At 39.2% G+C, this 18,336-nt stretch overlaps 1 protein-coding gene and 1 pseudogene across 1 annotated transcript; one reads left to right on the forward strand and one right to left on the reverse strand.

Annotated features, from left to right (window-relative positions):
• The window catches only part of LOC134626132 (interferon-induced protein 44-like), a 109,493-nt pseudogene that overhangs the window by 42,401 nt on the left and 48,756 nt on the right, over positions 1 to 18,336 (reverse strand).
• On the forward strand, positions 9,014 to 10,784 carry LOC134626720 (interferon-induced protein 44-like). The gene is made up of 5 exons (XM_063472659.2): positions 9,014 to 9,105; positions 9,210 to 9,356; positions 10,087 to 10,246; positions 10,378 to 10,478; positions 10,617 to 10,784. The coding sequence occupies exons 2-5, from the start codon at positions 9,273 to 9,275 to the stop codon at positions 10,782 to 10,784; spliced, it is 513 nt and encodes a 170-aa protein (XP_063328729.2). The 5' UTR covers positions 9,014 to 9,105; positions 9,210 to 9,272.

Genomic DNA, 18,336 nt, shown 5'->3' on the forward strand with positions numbered 1-18,336 from the left:
CCCCTGCACAGTTACCAGCCGTCCGCTACGTAGAAAAGGATCCTGGTCTAGAAAGTAATATTAAATAAATTCTAACAACAGCTTATCAAGCTTAAACGTTCTGCTGTTGTTCAGCCGCTGGTTTCCTCTTTCTGGTGCAAAGTGGGCCAAAAACAAAGAAGAGAGACGGACTCGCGACAGAAAAGCCGATCAGCTGATCATTAAGCAGTTTCACGATTGAAGTAGCAGCAGGAGAGCGAGAGGCAGTCGCTCCATATATCGGTTGTTAAGCTTAACATGGGAATGCTTTACAACCATTCAGAGATGAACTTACACACTTGCTTTACTTCTCTCTGGGATAACTTCCTCGGAGATGAAATGCTAGTTTGCTAGCGAGGCTCCAAATACACACAGCCGCTCTATCACGTGAGGCATTGCTACGGTTATGAGCCGAGTTACGCCATGTCGCAAGTTTTTTGAGATGCTTTTTTGATTTTTAATGGATCGGATTACATTTTTTATTTCTCGCCGATATCCTATCCAGTAATTTATGTCAGTATCGGACCGATACCGATACGTAATATCGGATCGGTCCATCTCTAGTATTAAAGTCATAAAGCCTTTGAATGAAAGCAAACGCTGTTGTGACAGTGGTGTACACTGTCTTGTTGGTATATGTATGAGTTCTATACATCAGATAAAAACTTTGGTTGTAAGATTCAGATAATTATTTAACCCTTTAAGACCTACCATAGAACCAAGTCCGCCAGAGCTTATCTTTATATTTTTACATGCTGTAGTGCCATTTTTGGGAGCATTTCACGTTGCTATACATCAATACAACCGTTATAGCCCAAATTTTAATAATATGTATGCATACAGTCCATAGTAACTACATAAATTGCAAAAAAGGGCAATAAACTACAAAGAAATTGAAAATCGTTTTTGTTTAGTTTTTTTTACATATATTTCTAGTTTGAGAAATGTAAGAGGTTTATCCCTCAAAACTGTAAATACAAAAAAGTTGCACAAAATAGTTTCTAACCACAGGAAATTTATTTTGAGTGTCTTCACAGTTTTATTTTTGAGAGACACCTATTTTTATATACTGCAGGAAAAATGAAAATAAATATTATAACGCAAATTTGCAAAAAAAAAACAAAACAAAAAACAGCATGTGCATCAAAACAAAAAATTTCCAGCAGTGCAATTTGAGTTCTAAGCATCCCAGAAACTATACAGAAAAGCATAAAGTCAAACATGACTTTTAAAAACACCAGTATAGGCTTATAAGCCCCTGAAGGTAAAAATCTTCATTTTCCGCGAAAATGACGTCACTTCCGGTTTCGGGCAGGTAATGGCGGACATGCGATAGTTCACTCTGACGTCTATTCCAACGTAGGAAGTGTTGCGAACAGCTGATCGGATCGTCAAAGCTTGTTTCTGGAATATTATGTTTTGTTGCTGCAAGTGCTTTTTATGCAATTTTTGCAAAGCTATATGTGGAAGGAAACCGTGACCTAGGGCAAGCTGAATGCATAAGATGTAAGTACAACTCCTCCGGTTTCATATGCAAAAAAATTATTGCACTACCTTACGTGGTTCCAGTTCTACAGAGATTTAAAAATAGTTACGCAAAATGGAGCGTGCCCGCTCTGACCGGTTTCAAAGGGTTAATAAAAGCTAGACATTTTAAATTAAAATAAGAAAGAAACATATTTCTTTGTGCCAACCTTTCCCTGTTAATGCCCTACCTGGCCCCCCTGGCAAACCTTTGCTAGACCCGCCCCTGCACAGTTACCAGCTGTCAGCTACTTAGAAAAGGATCCTGGTGTTATTTGTCTCTCAGAAACAGTTCATAACTTCCCTTCAACTCATTCATGTCACCTAAAAGGTAAACATGTTTCTCCATCACCTGTTCAGCTCTGATGATTGAGTAAGGACATCTCCTGGTTTCTTCATGTTTCCCTCTCACCACATATCCAAACCGATATCATGACCAGCGGCTCCAGCAAACATCAGCTGATACTAGAAATTAATATTAAATAAATTCTAACAACAGCTGATTAAGCTTAAACGTGCTGCTGTTGTTTAGCGCGACATCCGCTGGTTTCCTCTTTCTGGCGCAAAGTGGGTGATAAACAAACAAGAGAGACGGGACTTGCGTCAGAAAAGCCGATCAACTGATCATTGATCAGTTTTATGATTGAAGTAGCAACAGGAGAGGGAGGAGGAGAGGATGAGAGAAGAAGAGGCAGCTGACAGCGTAAAGACGCAGAATAACTCCAGCTTTTTGCCTTTTTTCATTGTAGCTGAAGTACGGGACAAACTGTGTTCCTTTTCAGCTCAATACGAAACGCGTAATATTTTCTTTGAATACGAGACGATTCTGCTTTTTTACGGGACGGTTGGCAACTCTACTAACTAACCTTATGAATAAAATAAAGTTCACTATCAGTAACATCATAGCACCCACCCAGCAGTATATAAACTCCGTCATGCTAGCTAGTACGCAGTACGAGTTATTGTAACTGACTGTAAAAAGTCAGCACAATGAAAATTAACTCCACCTAAACTTGGTTTATATCTGACCCAGATAGACTGCAGGTCATAACTTCTTACCTGAAGTTCAGTTCACCTGACACTCGGACCGGCGGCCGCCTCGGGTCTCTCCTCCCCCTGCCTCCCCTTTCCCTCATCCACCTGCTGGCCTCTTTGGGAACTCCGCCATAGCCAACACCAAACAACTGAGTTAATTTTACACATCGACCAGCATCTGGCCAATCCACCACCTTTCAGTGTTTATACCGTTACCAAAAAAAATAAAAAATCACCATCAGCCCACCGGGCAAATGCCCAGTGGCCAGTCCAGCTATGGTTGTACCATCAGTTAACCTTTTGCGTGCCAGCTGTGGCACGCATGCCCAGTGTTGCCGACCCCTGGACTAATGGATAGACTCTCATCAGATCTGATGATACCATTACAAAATTGATCATCGGAGTTCTGGAGTGTCCTTTTGTCACGTGAACTTATGGACACCCTTATGTTCGAGCATGGTGTTCGTTATGGACAAATTCTGGATTGCACAGAAGTCCTGTAACAGAACACTGCTTGAGTTTAGATCTGGCAGCCCATTCCTCCCAGTCATGAAGCTCCAGGTCACACTGCTGTTGCCCACAAGAGCATTGAAGTCTCCGAGTAGGACGAGAGTTCCCAGGTAGAGCCCAAGCCATGCATTGAGGTGAGTCTGTCTATATCTAGCTGGTACCTCTTTACCTCACGCACTAACTCAGGCTCCTTCCCCACAAGGGAGGTGACATTTAATGTCTCAATCGCTAGTCTCGGTAGGCAGGGATCAGTCCACCAGGGCCTCCACTCCTGGTCACCGCCCAACACACACTGCACCCGACCCCTGCGGCGCCTCCTACAGGTGGTGAGCCTACAGGAGGGTGGGCCCATGTCCCTTTTTCGGGCTGTGCCCAGCCAGGTCCCATGGACTAAGGCCAAAAAAAAAAAAAAAAAAAAAGCCCTCTCAAAACATAGCTTCTGGGATCCCTGGTACACATAAACCTCTCCACCACAATAAGGTAGCAATTCATGGAGGGGAAAATAATAAGAATTTTAAAAATAGATGTCAAGAACTCACACCGAACAGGATTAAAACTAACTGACACACTTTCTCTGTCATATTTCTTTGTCATGTGGTAAGTCAACATAGTGTATGGAGGACCACAAGAGCCACGCGCATCGAAATAAAGAATTCTGTGCTTAAATAATGAATTGTAGAATAAATTCTGCATTTGTAAATTCATTTTTGAATTCCAATTTAATAAACTGATTTTTAAAATGCTTTTAAAAACTGCATTTGAAAAACCTTTTTCCAATTGCACTTTAATAAACTGCATTTCAAAATCCTTTTTCCAATTGCACTTTAATAAACTGCATTTCAAAATCCATTTCCCTTTCCTGTTCGCTCAGGGATTAACTTCTGGATTAGCTGTTGGATTAACAACTTCATTTTAAAAATCGTGCGGCTATTCAAATTAGCTACACCGTGAGATGTAAGGAGCTCTCTGATTGGTTGGACAGACACAGGCTGTCTGCCAGCCTGGATTTTTCTAGCTCATAGCTTCGCCCTGCTACAAAGCGTGTGTGCTTCGTAGCACACACACAAAAACATGTGAAAATATAAACAACCAGACTATCAGCAGTGATTTAAGTACTTTAAGGCCTCTGTGAAAATCATTTACAGTACGTATCACAGAATTTAAGGCCTTTATAATCACAGAGCATACAGAGAAAAGTACTAAACTGAATCAATTTCAGCTTTCATTTTTCATGATGTATATTATATTAATAATTAAATTTCATGATCTGTATCTTTACCACACATTAGCCACACAGGTGTAGATACTGTAGGTTCAGTGAATGCTTAAATTGCACTGATTAGAATATACTGGACATTCAAAGCTAAGATTCAGCACACTGTGTTAGAGGCTGGGATTTGATGAATTCATCATATATACAACCTTTGATCATCATTTATGTCCAGTTGAGAATGAATCTGTGCACTCACATATTAAATGAACTGAAATCAGTAGTGTGATCTCCAGTCTTGATATAAGGAATGAGAGAACTGACAGCTGTTATTTTAATCAGCCTGTCTCAGTTGTTTTAACTCTAAGTATCACAAAGTAATGTGGTAACATCTGGACTGACGAGTTTACTGTCAGCATTTTAATCGCTAGTTTAAAGGCTGTAGGTTGCAGCCATTGCTCTAACACTGTATAAATGTAACAGGGCTCAGTGCCGGTTCTAATAGTCTGAGCTGCTTCCAGCTTTATTTGTGAAGAGCACAGCAGCTTACAAAACGTAAAAGTTTCATAAACTAAGATGACCTTAAAATAACGGGGCTGCGTGCGGTGATGCTAGCGTTAGCCACGTTAGCCACGTTAGCACGTTACCTTCAACAGGTGGTCAGACTGCGTAAACAGGCACTGAGTCAGAGGTTGGGCTCTCCGTTTCGCTGCAGGGTCCCTTCATTCTTCACATATCCGTGTCGAGACGAGTGTAAATCCCGAGGCTGAACGGCCTTTGTACAAGCACACACGCTTCTTAGCAGGGCGAAGCTATGAGCTAGAAAAATCCAAGCAGACAGCCTGTGTCTGACCAACCAATCAGAGAGCTCCTTACATCTCACGGTGTAGCTAATTTCTTCTTCTTCTGTATAGGGTTTATTGGCGGTTGGCAAACAGCAAAATGGTGCATTACCGCCACCAACTGGTGTGGAGTGTGGACCGAAATGACAAAAAATAAATAATTAAACAAATAAATTAATTAATTAAAATAAAAGAAAATATTCAAATTCTTCCGAACAAATGGGTCTGTCTTAAAAACCAAAATACAGCCTGATAACTTTCACTCATAGAGCTCACGCGAAATAAATCAAACAAGTCCAACTTCACTTTCATATCGTCCAGCTTTTTGATCAGCTGTCTCCTCTCCATATCATACTTCTGACAATGCAATAAAACATGTTCTATTGTTTCCTGTTGCCTACTGCAGTCACACTCCCCTGTACAGTGTTTACCTATTAAAAATAATGTGCTATTTAAGCCAGTGTGTCCAAATCTCAGTCGAGATATAATCGTCTCCTCTCTCCTGTTTCGTCCTGTACTTCTCATTTCCCCCACTTTCCTTTGGATGTTGTACAACCATCGCCCTTTCCTCTCCTCCTCCCATTGCTTTTGCCACCTTTCCTTCATTTTGTGTCGTATTCTGCTCTTGAGCTCCGTCCTACTCACACTAATAACCATATCTATCATCGGTCTCCTTGTTGCGACTTTTGCTGTCCTATCTGCCATTTCATTTCCTTTAACTCCATGATGCGCTGGTACCCATAAGAATGTGACCACAAGCCCAATCATAAAAAGTCTGAACAATGTTTGCTGGATCTCTATCAGAATGTCAGGTCTGCAGTCTGAGTGGCTGTCTTGCAAGCTGGCCAGTGATGCGCTCGAGTCTGAGCACACCACAGATCTTAGTGGTGTCGTTTCCTCAATCCACTGGACTGCTAACAATATGGAAACCATTTCACCTGTGTATACTGACAAATCGTCACTGATCCTTTTCCCCACCTTGATATTAAATTCAGGAACTATAAAGGCTATCCCACTCTGGTTGGCTGTATTCTGTGATGCATCTGTGTAGATTTTGACATAAGTATAATACTGATTAATATATTCCTGCACTGTATGCGAATTTAAGAAAACACCCCTCTCCTTGGTCTTTTTCTTTAACAATGTGAAATCTACTACTACGTCAGGGAACATCCATGGTGGTATTGTAGGCAATGGTACTGTTTGACTTATGTTTATCTTGTCCAGATTAAGTTCAGCTGCTTTCTGTCCCACTGTCCACCCAAAGCTCTTCAATTGCATTTTCTCTTTTTCCCAGCATGGTTGGAAAACAGTTTTCGTTGGATGATCGTGACCATGTCCTTGTAAACTTGCCCAGTAATTCAATGTCAGTTGCTCTCTTCTTATTTGTAATGGCATTTCCCCCATTTCAACCTGTAGTGCTGCTGCAGATGTTGTTTTGAATGCACCTGAGCAAAGTCTTAACGCTTGATATTGGACACTATCCAACTTACGAAGACTTGTTCTGGCAGCAGAATTATATACGATACACCCATAATCCAATACTGACCTAATCAACCCAGTATATATAGCTTTTAAAGATTTCCTATCAGCCCCCCAGTCAATTCCCACTAAGCACCTCATTACATTCAACACTTTCTTGCACCTGTCTATTATTTTCTGAATATGTATAGTCCATGTCACCCTTTCATCAAACCACAACCCCAAAAATTTAAATTGTTTTACCCTTTCCAATTCCCGTCCATATAATCTGACCCTGACGTCAACCCCACCTCTCTTTCTTGTAAAAACCATCAACTTAGTCTTATCAACTGAGAATTTAAACCCCCATTTATACGACCACTGTTCTATTTCTGCAATTGCCCCCTGTACTTTCTTCACCAAAAAGTCTAACCGTCGTCCTCTTGCCCACATTGCCCCATCGTCTGCAAAAAGTGAAAACCCCATCCCACCCTCTATGTTCCTAAACACATCATTAATCAGCAGTGAAAACAATAGCGGGCTAACTATGCTTCCTTGTGGCGTTCCATTTTCTATTGGCAAACTCTCCGAATAACTCCTCCCAATCCTTACTATTATTCGTCGGCCTTCCAAAAAATCCTTAACCCATCTGAACATTCGGCCATTTATACCCATTTCCCTCATTTTTATTAATAGACCTTCCCTCCACATCATATCATACGCTTTCTCTATATCAAAAAAGACCGCCAGCACACTCTGTGTAGCTAATTTGAATAGCCGCACGATTTTTAAAATGAAGTTGTTAATCCAACAGCTAATCCAGCAGCTAATCCAGAAGTTAATCCCTGAGCAAACAGGAAAGGGAATGGATTTTGAAATGCAGTTTATTAAAGTGCAATTGGAAAAAGGATTTTGAAATGCAGTTTATTAAAGTGCAATTGGAAAAAGGATTTTGAAATGCAGTTTATTAAAGTGCAACTGGAAAAAGGTTTTTCAAATGCAGTTTTTAAAAGCATTTTAAAAATCAGTTTATTAAATTGGAATTCAAAAATGAATTTACAAATGCAGAATTTATTCTACAATTCATTATTTAAGCACAGAATTCTTTATTTCGATGCGCGTGGCTCTTGTGGTCCTCCATAATAGTGAAACTGCCAGTCATGTCAAGTAATATGGTATACTGTAAACTGAGTTAACAATCAAGAAAAATAAAGAAGAAAGTAAAAGTAAAAGTAGTGGGAAAAAACAAAGGAAACGTAACACTATGATAAGGAAAGTGAAAGTAGCAAGAACAGTATAAAGTGGGCTCTGTCTGCCTGTACTGCAGTCAAACTGTCCAGAGCCACACAGGAGAAGGTAAGGACTAACTGTGACATTATGCTTTGCATTTCAATGAAGTTACTTCTTCTTTCTATTCTTTCTATCTGTTGTATAAATCTGCAATTTTTTTCACAACAATGTAATGTATTATTGTTATTTAGTTACATTTGGTGGCGCTACCTAAAAGTGCTTCCTTTCTTTTTCTCTCAATCTTTTTTGTATTTTCCATTTTCCAGTGAAACTTTAAAGACAAAAGAAAATATTACTTTCTTTGTAGGTGAGTAATGATTTTATGAAATGACAACATTTCTTTCAGAGATATTTTTATGTCAGTTTGATATTTGATAGTTGACCTGTCCATGTAATTGTCTTGTTTACAGATATGGGATCATGTAAGTCCTGACTTGCTCCACTTTAGTCTAACAGCAAAACTATGTCTTTACATTAAACCCTGAAAAGCTGTGCAACATTTTGAAAGCAGAAAATTGTTTCCTCAACCTCAACATTTTACTGTGAGACTGGACTCTGCATTTCTAACTTCTAATCTGATTTTTCCCACTATTGCAAGTCACATTTGAATAACCCTAACACTTGATGACACTTAATTATTGAAAACAAGGGATGGTAAAAGTTGATTAAAAGTTGATTTTGAAATGTTCTGATGTTCATATTTTATTTATGTGTTCATATTATGTTACCATTATGTGAACATATGTTATTTTCTCTTTAGCAACTTTTAGTAAGCCATGGAGGCCTTTTCCAGAGTGAGTATGATGGATATGCAGTTATTCATTTAGTTGTTCATTTAATGCGGCTCTACTCCTTTACATGATTTACATGGTTTGCTGCATTAGATAACTGGTGTGTGTAACAGCACAGCATCAGTCACAATGCTGTGTATATATTATTAAAAAAATAAATGACCAAATATTAGAAAATAAAAATCAGGCAGTATTTTCACATGTGTTTGTTTTTCATTGAAACAGGAATAATAAGAATATCCTGGACTTTTTGAAATCATATAAACCTCAAAATCAGGAAGCAAATCATCTCAGAATTTTATTTTTTGGACCAGTTGGTGCAGGAAAATCAAGCTTCATCAACTCTGTTGACAGTGTTTTACAAGGTAGAGTTACTGGTCGAGATTTGACTGATACGATCTCTGGAACCAGTTTCACTCGGAAGGTATCAATCTATCTTATCTCTCTACAAACAAATCAAATACTGATTAATTGACTGATTATAGTTGTTTTAAATGAGGATTTGTTAACTCCATATTCTGCTTCCAGTACAAAAGTTACAAATTCTCCAAAGGCAGTCAAGGCCATTACTCCTTTGTTTGCAATGACATCATGGGCATGGAGCAAAATAATAGTGGTGTTCATGTGGATGACGTCAAACTTGCCCTGAGGGGACATGTTACTGAAGGTTACAAGGTACACTGTTCTGAACTTTAATTTCATGTAATGCATAATCTGTAACACGTTTTTTCTTTACATTTTTTCACTTTCAATGCACATAATTGGGAAACACTAAACCAAATTAAAAAAATGAAAAAAGAATGTAATGATTTGCAAAACTAATAAATGGTTAATTTATTCACAATAGAACAGAAAATAGGATAGAAAACATCAAGACACTGAGACCTGGAGGGCTGTGGTTGAAAGGGAGGAATGAGAATTAGCACCTCCATGTATGAGGCAATGATGCTCAGTTCAAAAGTAGGAGTGGCTGCTCTGTGTCAGGGATGAGATGCTGCCAACATGGAGGAGTTGAAGTATACTAGAGACTGAGGGGAGGGGGAGATTGACAGATGGATTGAGGTCCTGTCTGCAGTGATGCAAACACTGGTCCGTTGTAGTGAAGAGAGCTGAGCATTAGAATATAGCTGTCCATTCCACTCATGTTTTATGAAACAGAAGGTTTATGTAGCTGCTTATTTGTCAAAATATGATATCTTATATAAGATATAACTTTCCTGGCATGATAAGACTGCTTTCACTCTTGTTGAGGGCTCCGTTCTGTTTTCTACTGTTATTTTGGTCACCACTTTAAAGCCACCATTAATTTAGGCTCGATTTAACAAAATAATGCATTACTCAAATTCATACATAATCACATAGTGTTCTTATCTTTCAAATCACAACTTCTTGAATTGCTTTTCAGTTCATTCCACAACAACAACTGAGAGAGGGCGATCTGGGATACCGCTCATGTCCCAGCCTGAATGACAGAGTTCATATTCTGGTCACTGTTGTTGTGTCTCTACTAAGTGAAGAGGTTGTGAAAAAGCTAAGAAATGTCAGACTGACAGCCAGTGAAATGGGTACAGTAACAGTTTTAAAATTGTAATACATTATGTGAACTAATTTTGACATGTAAGTCTATAGACATTAATAATAAAAAATAACAACAACAACAAATGCATGACATCTTATTAAGTTTTTGTGTTAACAGACATTCCCCAGCTGGCTATTCTCACCAAAGTTGATGAAGCCTGTCCTGAGGCGGAACAGGATCCCAAAAACATCTACAAGAGCAAGTACCTGAAAGAACAGGTAAATCTTTTCTGTTGGTAGTTTTTGATTTTTGTTTTGCTTTTAGTTTGGAAACCTTTTATAAGACGTTAAGTTACATTTTTTTAATGTAAAATCATTTTATACTTACTAATTAACTGAATTTGATTTAACACTCAGGTCGACAAATTTAGCCAGCTGCTGGGACTCCCAGTGAACTGCATCTTTCTTGTAAAGAACTACAGTTCAGAAATCAGCACCGATGACGACACTGATGCTCATATCCTGTGTGCACTGAAGCAAATGATTGTCTATGGAGACGACTTCCTCACCCACTTGAATGACTAGATGTGAGACCAAACACAGTACTGACTGAAATATAAATCACGTCCTGTTATGGTAATTGACTGAAAACTGCATGAATAACTTGTACTTAGGATAAAGACATGTGGTTGGATTTGATGCGTTCATTTTTGAAAAAAGGAAGTTCTTGAATGTCTGTCTCCAGACTTTATTTTTTATCAGTAATTGTCAGGTGACACATAGTCATGCTGTCATACTGTTAACATTGTCAGTATTAAATGTAATGACAACCAAAATATCAAAATGATACTGACTAAAGACAAATATGTATCCCTTCATTTAAATAAAACATTGAATGTTGTATTCGTTATACATTAAAATGTGAGGCTTCATTAAATCCCTGTAGAGTGACAGTTAGTTTGATATAGTCTTGTTATTTTACTCTGTATGGAGAACTTTAAACCTATTGAGCCGAAGCTAGCCTTCTATTTTAAAATGCAAAAATCTTTGTTATTCTTTCTTTAATTTTTTAATGGGTTGTGTCATTTTGTTGTAAAATTATTCAAATTATTCACTTCTAGTTTGTATGAATGATATTTGATTAGTCCCTTCATTGTTTCCCTCTATGTTATCTCCTCCATTGGTATCTTGGTGTTTTGGTATTTCATGGGTTCAGTTGTTTTTAATAAAATAATTTGAATGAAAGAGTTGGTAAATTCATAAGTCTGTTAAGTGTTACAGTCTTCATTTTTGCCAGCTTCCTTCTTGCCTTCAAATAAGCTAAACTTTATTAATATGTAGCAACTCTTTTCCAGTCTTACTGTCCAAATGCTCAAACTTTTCCTGTTATATTACTCAACTATACTTTCCCTCTCATACACACGCCACAGCTTTTTCTGCAGTAGCTGTGTTATTTTCAGTTTTTCTTATATTTTTATTTTCTCTTAAAAAATCAGCCACTATTTTGCCAGTACCAATAACTGTGACTGGTTAGATACTGAAAATGCCACCATCTAATTTATCAAGCTGATAATGAGCTTCATGTGACTGGTCATCTGGACCACCAGTGTAAGGAAAAGTTAATCCAGAAAATCAATGTCAAGGGCAGAGATCTTGCCTTAATCTATCTATCTTTCTAGCTGCCTAGCATAGGCTATCCTTAAATGATAAACTGCTGTCCAAGAATATTGCAGTGGATGGCAATATTACAGCAGCCCTGAAAAATCAAACACTCTGCAGATTGCACTGAGACACACTGAAATGAAGCAGAGGATTCTTTGGTGATGTGAGGGAGAAAAAAATTCAAGGGAAATGTGTGTTCAGATCACATGATTCATATATTACTGCAGATACATGTTTACTATTGTTTGTTTACTGTTAGTCAGTTCTGTCATGTTACTGTCTCCCCTAAATCACTTTATGTTGGTTGACCTCTCAGGTCTGCCACAGAAATACTCATTTTACTCTGGAAAAGCTGTAAAGAAAAAAAGCAATAAAACACAATTTTCTAGATGAGATTTTGTATTTACTTCCATTCATAAACTTAACATATATATTTTTTTGCATTTGGTGTAAGATGCCAATTAATGTAAAATAAATAAAGCTTACTGACAACAGAGTTGATGAACCAATCTTGCACAAAATCAAAAAATACATTTATCTAATCATCATTATTGATCCATGTCTGCACAGTGTTATATTTTTAGGGGGTGGGATGGTTTGGCCCAAAGTGATATCTTTTTTTAATGGGGCCCCGAATCCCATGACACAAACACATCTCTGCAACAGATCACAATTTTACAACTGTGTCAGCACAGCCACTGGGTACCCAGTCTGCTAGGATCTGTTTCTGTATCTGATCTGGGCAGACAGAACAACAGAGAGTGGCAAGAAGAGAGGAGGTGGTTTGGCTGTGTTTGTGAACGATAGATAAATGCCCAGAGTTACACCACCTATCAAAGAGACTCTATGCTGTAAGGACATTGAGCTGCTAGCGGTTAGAATGTGACCGTACTATCTACCGCGAGAGTTTACACACGTCATTGTGATAGCTGTATATGATGGTGGTCCACTCCCGATAGCTCCAGTTTGTCCCTCAGAAGTCGTGGCTAGATGGTGTTGAAAGCAGCTCTGGGATGCAGTGACAGACTGCTGCATCCTCGATGAATGAAGGAGCGTTTCTGTAGGTTCTTCCTCCCTGCAGCTGTCAGACTGTACAATCAAAACTGCTCCCAACAAACACGGAGGTTTACATCAATGCTGTAACTTGCACTATTTTATCAACCGATTCACACTACAACCTGGCTTTGCCTCTTATCTGTATTTAATTTTATTTAATTTAATAATGTTACAGTACTCTGTTTTTAGTAACTATTGCCCTTGATGTAAATATGTAAAAATTGTGTATGTTTCTGTTCTGTGTCTTGTGTACTGTTTGTTTGTATATGTGTCTTTCTTGCTGCTGTTACATCCAAATTTCCCCCTTGTGGGACAATGGAAAAATTATCCTATTCTATTCTATTCTGCTTTTCACAGTTTCACTGCCACTCAATAAGTAGTTGGTATCTTCAGCAACCATAGCAATCTGCAAGGAGGTTTCCAATCCAGCACTGACAAGTTTCATACTAGCAACTGACCATAAGTGGTTGCTAACTGGTTGCTAGGCCTGAGTGTCCAGGAAGGAAAATGACGGAGTGGTGTATAATCTTTGAGAAGGGGAGATGCAGATGTTACTTTTGTTTTATTAAACAAAAGGACAAGAGAAGAGCACTATACTGCTAGCACAACTTCTGCTCATTGATAGTATGCTGTCTGTGCAGATTGTAGTGACTTCCACAGTTGCTAGAGGCCGGGGATGGAGCCTGCCTTTTTGCCTGATATGCTGTCAACTTTACGCAATAATGAGGTGGAATTGCTTGCTTGTTTATTAAAGTGCTTTGAGAGTTTACAGAGTAATGTGATCGGTTCCCGATCCAGACACTTAAAACATCACAGGCTCTAATGCAACAAGGGGGAACTCATTGTGCAGCGGTCAACAAAAACTACGGCTACCCAGCCCTCCTCTCTGTCAAAATCAAACCAGTAAATGACAGACTGACAACGCCCTCTTAATGTCACCGCTAGCACCCACGTGACTCCAGTTACACATCACCATAGCAACCAAACAAATGAAAACCCAGTGATCATCAAAATCCAATACATTTAGTTATAGCTCCTACACAGATACTAACACAAAGCTAGCAAAGAACTCAGAGCGATGATAAAACTGGCTGCATCCCAACCTCAGCTCAGAAGCTTGAGTCTGATCTTCAACAGGTAACAAAAGCAGTAACCCTAATGTTCATGTGGTGTAATCTGTTTTAGTGTGACCTGTTTTATTGTGAAAGGCTTAAGGGGAAGAAGGTTCGACTGTGAACCAGCAGCTTGCTGAAAATAAAATGGCTTGCATGGATTTGGACAATAAAGGACGAGTCTGAGTTGCTCTACAAAGTGTCACTTAAATCCTTGTCCCTCAAAATGCCACCTGTCAACCGTGTCTCAATTCAATTCAATTCAGTTTTATTTATATAGAGCCAAATCACAACAACAGTCACCTCAAGGCGCTTTATATTGTACAATAGATCGTAGAATAATAGATACAGAGAAAAAACCCAACAATCATATGACCCCCTATGAGCAAGGACTTTGGCGACAGTGGGAAGGAAAAACTCCCTTTTAACAGGAAGAAACCTCCGGCAGAACCAGGCTGAGGGAGGGGCGGCCATCTGCTGCGACCGGTTGGGGTGAGAGAAGGAAAACAGGATAAAGACATGCTGTGGAAGAGAGACAGAGATTAGTAACAGGTATGATTCAATGCAGAGATGTCTATTAACACATAGTGAGTGAGAAAGGTGACTGGAAAGGAAAAACTCAATGCATCATGGCAATCCCCCGGCAGCCTACGTCTATTGCAGCATAACTAAGGGAGGATTCAGGGTCACCTGGTCCAGCCCTAACTATATGCTTTACCAAAAAGGAAAGTTTTAAGCCTAATCTTAAAAGTAGAGATAGTGTCTGTCTCCCGAATTCAAACTGGAATCTGGTTCCACAGAAGAGGGGCCTGAAAACTGAAGGCTCTCCCTCCCATTCTACTTTTAATTACTGTAGGAACAACAAGTAAGCCTGCAGTGCAAGAGCGAAGTGCTCTAATCGGGTGATATGGTACTACAAGGTCATTAAGACAAGATGGGGCGTGATTATTTAAGACCTTGTATGTGAGGAGCAGAATTTTGAATTTAATTCTGAATTTAACAGGAAGCCAGTGAAGGGAAGCCAATACTGGAGAAATATGCTCTCTCTTTCTAGTCCCTGTCAGTACTCTTGCTGCAGCATTTTGGATTAACTGAAGGCTTTTCAGCGAGTTTTTAGGACATCCTGATAATAATGAATTACAGTAGTCCAGCCTGGAAGTAATAAATGCATGAACTAGTTTTTCAGCATCACTCTGAGACAGGATATTTCTAATTTTAGAGATGAAAGCAGTCTTACATATTTGTTTAATATGTGCATTGAAGGACATGTCTTGGTCAAAAATGACTCCAAGGTTCCTCACAGTGTTACTGGAGGCCAAGGTAATGCCATCCAGAGTAAGAATCTTGTTAGATACCATATTTCTAAGATTTTCAGGGCCGAGTAAAATAACCTCAGTTTTATCTGAATTAAGAAGCAGAAAGTTAGCGGCCATCCAGCTCTTTATATCTTTAAGACATTCCTGCAGTTTAACTAAATGATGTGTGTTATCTGGCTTCATGAATAGATAGAGCTGGGTGTCATCTGCATAGCAATGAAAATGTATACTATGTCTTCTAATGATACTGCCTAGGGGAAGCATGTATAATGTAAACAGAATTGGTCCTAGCACTGAACCCTGTGGAACACCATAATTGACCTTAGTGTGTGAAGAGGACTCTCCATTTACATGTACAAATTGGAGTTTATTAGATAGATATGATACAAACCACTGCAGTGCAGTACCTGTGATACCTACTGCATGTTCTAATCGCTCTAATAGGATATTATGGTCAACAGTATCGAACGCTGCACTAAGGTCTAGCAGGACAAGCACAGAAATGAGTCCACTGTCAGAGGCCATAAGAAGATCATTTGTGACCTTCACTAAAGCTGTTTCTGTGCTGTGATGAGCTCTGAAACCTGACTGAAACTCTTCAAATAAGTCATTCCTCTGCAGATGATCTGTTAGCTGTTTGACAACTACTCTTTCAAGGATTTTTGATATGAAAGAAAGGTTGGAGATTGGCCTATAATTAGCTAAGACAGCTGGGTCTAGAGATGGCTTTTTGAGTAAAGGTTTAACTACAGCCAGCTTGAAGGCCTGTGGTACATAGCCGATTATTAGAGATATGTTGATCAGATTTAAGATTGAAGCATTAATCAATGGTAGGACTTCTTTGAGCAGTTTTGTAGGAATGGGGTCTAAAAGACACATTGATGGTTTGGAGGAAGTAATTATTGACGTTAACTCAGAAAGATCAATTGGAGAAAGAGTGTAAATTAATATCAATGGTACTAAAAGTAGCTGTAGATAATGTTACATCTGTGGAATGATTATTGGTAATTTTTTCTCTAATGATAAAAATGTTATTTGTGAAGAAGTTCATGAAGTCATTACTAGTTAACGTTAAAGGGATGGTTGGTACAATAGAGCTCTGACTTTTTGTCAGCCTGGCTGCAGTGTGGAAGAGAAACCTGGGGTTGTTCTTATTTTCTTCAATCAGTGACGAATAGTAAGATGATCTGGCTTTGCGGAGGGCTTTCTTATAAAGCAACAAACTATTTCTCCAGGCTAAATGATGATCTTCTAAATTTGTGACACGCCATTTCCTCTCCAGCTTACGAGTTATCTGCTTTAGGCTACGTGTTTGAGAATTATACCAGGAGTCAGGTACTTCTAATTTGAGGATATAGTTTTCACAGGAGCTACAGTATCCAGAGTAGTACATAGTGAGGAGGTAAAATTATTAACAAGATAATCGACCTCTGTTGGAGTAGCGTTCAGATAGCTGCTCTGCTCTATGTTGGTACAGGGCATCAATGTTCCCTCTAACCTGCACGCTTGCGCACTGCTGGCATGGTCTCTGTGCACAGAAAATCTGCGTTGCGCACAAAAAAAAAATCTAACCTGAACTGAAATTAAAATAAATACGTTAACAATTCATTCTGTTTTGCAGTGTTAGTCAGGAAGTGACTGGCTGCTCCAGTATGGGATTAGAACGATGCCACCTTATCCCATAGTCCAGCCAATGATGCGATTCACATTCGTATATACGCAGCTAATCAACGTTGTTGACAGGCTATGACAGCGTCCTTATGTGCCGACACTGGGTTTTTAGCTAGCAAAGCGGCATGGCTGATAATAATAATAATAATAAACTTTATTTATAAAGCACACTTAAAAACCAAGGGTGTGCCAAGGTGCTTAACAAGTAACATAGAGAATAAAAGGAAGATAATAGAAACAGGACCAAAGCAAGTACTAGGTATGCAAGCAGATAGCTGTCACTGGTACATAGGAAAGCAACATATACAGAACAAACAAGGAATTAAATGAGCATAAAAGTGCATAATATAAAATCATAAAAGAAATGTTAACTAGAGGGAAAGGCAAGATTGAATAAGTGGGTTTTTAGTCGTGATTTAAACAGTGCAACAGAATCAGATGCGCGGATATCAAGAGGAAGGGTATTCCACAGTACCGGGGCAGCCAGAGCAAACGCACGGTCACCCCAGGACTTCAGCCGACATCGAGGTTGCGTCAGAAGTAGTTGAGTGGCAGATCTAAGTGTTCTAGCAGGAGTATGTGGCTTGAGAAGTTCACTAAGATAACTCGGCGCTAATTTATTAATAGTTTTGAATGTAAGGAGTAATATTTTAAATTGAATACGGTACTTTATGGGCAGCCAGTGCAAGCTAGCTAGAACAGGAGTAATAGGGCAAAATTTCCTAGTACCAGTTAAGAGGCGGGCTGCCGCATTTTGGACTGTTTGCAGTCTAAAAAGAAGAGAAGAGGGAAGATCGTAGTACAAGGAAGACAATAATCCAACCTGGAGGTCACAAAAGCGTGAATAAGCTTCTCCAGGTCCTCATGTGGAACATAATGCCTAGCCTTAGAGATAAGGCGCAGTTGGTGGAAGCTAGATCTCTCTACAGCAGACACTTGCTTATCGAGTTTGAGCGAGCTATCCAGCAGTACACCCAAGTTACTGATATAGTCACAGGAAGAGCTAGCAAAGGAACCCAGGGCAGCACAAAGTTGGGTACGAGGGATTTTACTGTTGAACACCACAATCTCAGTCTTCTTATCATTTAAAATGAGAGAATTACTCAGGAACCATTCTTTGACCTCCCGCATGCATTCTTCAAAGTAGTGCAGGGACACAGCAAGGTCGTCAGTAAGCTGAAAATAGATCTGTATGTCATCGGCGTAACAGTGGAAGGCGATATTGTATTTTTCAAGGATTGCACCTAGAGAGAGCAAATACAATGAAAAAGTATAGGGCCTAAAACTGATCCTTGAGGTACACCGCAACAGACCGGTGCA

The sequence above is a fragment of the Pelmatolapia mariae genome, linkage group LG4 (genome assembly GCF_036321145.2).
Source record: "Pelmatolapia mariae isolate MD_Pm_ZW linkage group LG4, Pm_UMD_F_2, whole genome shotgun sequence".
In the NCBI taxonomy this organism is placed as follows: domain Eukaryota; kingdom Metazoa; phylum Chordata; class Actinopteri; order Cichliformes; family Cichlidae; genus Pelmatolapia; species Pelmatolapia mariae.

What these genes read in the sequence shown, in the direction of transcription:
- LOC134626720 (XM_063472659.2), top strand. Translation starts at nt 9,273, where the DNA reads ATGGGCATGGAGCAAAATAATAGTGGTGTTCATGTGGATGACGTCAAA. An exon ending in ATGTTACTGAAGGTTACAAG is followed by an intron (nt 9,357 to 10,086) that starts GTACACTGTTCT and finishes ATTGCTTTTCAG; the next exon opens with TTCATTCCACAACAACAACT. An exon ending in GCAAGTACCTGAAAGAACAG is followed by an intron (nt 10,479 to 10,616) that starts GTAAATCTTTTC and finishes TTTAACACTCAG; the next exon opens with GTCGACAAATTTAGCCAGCT.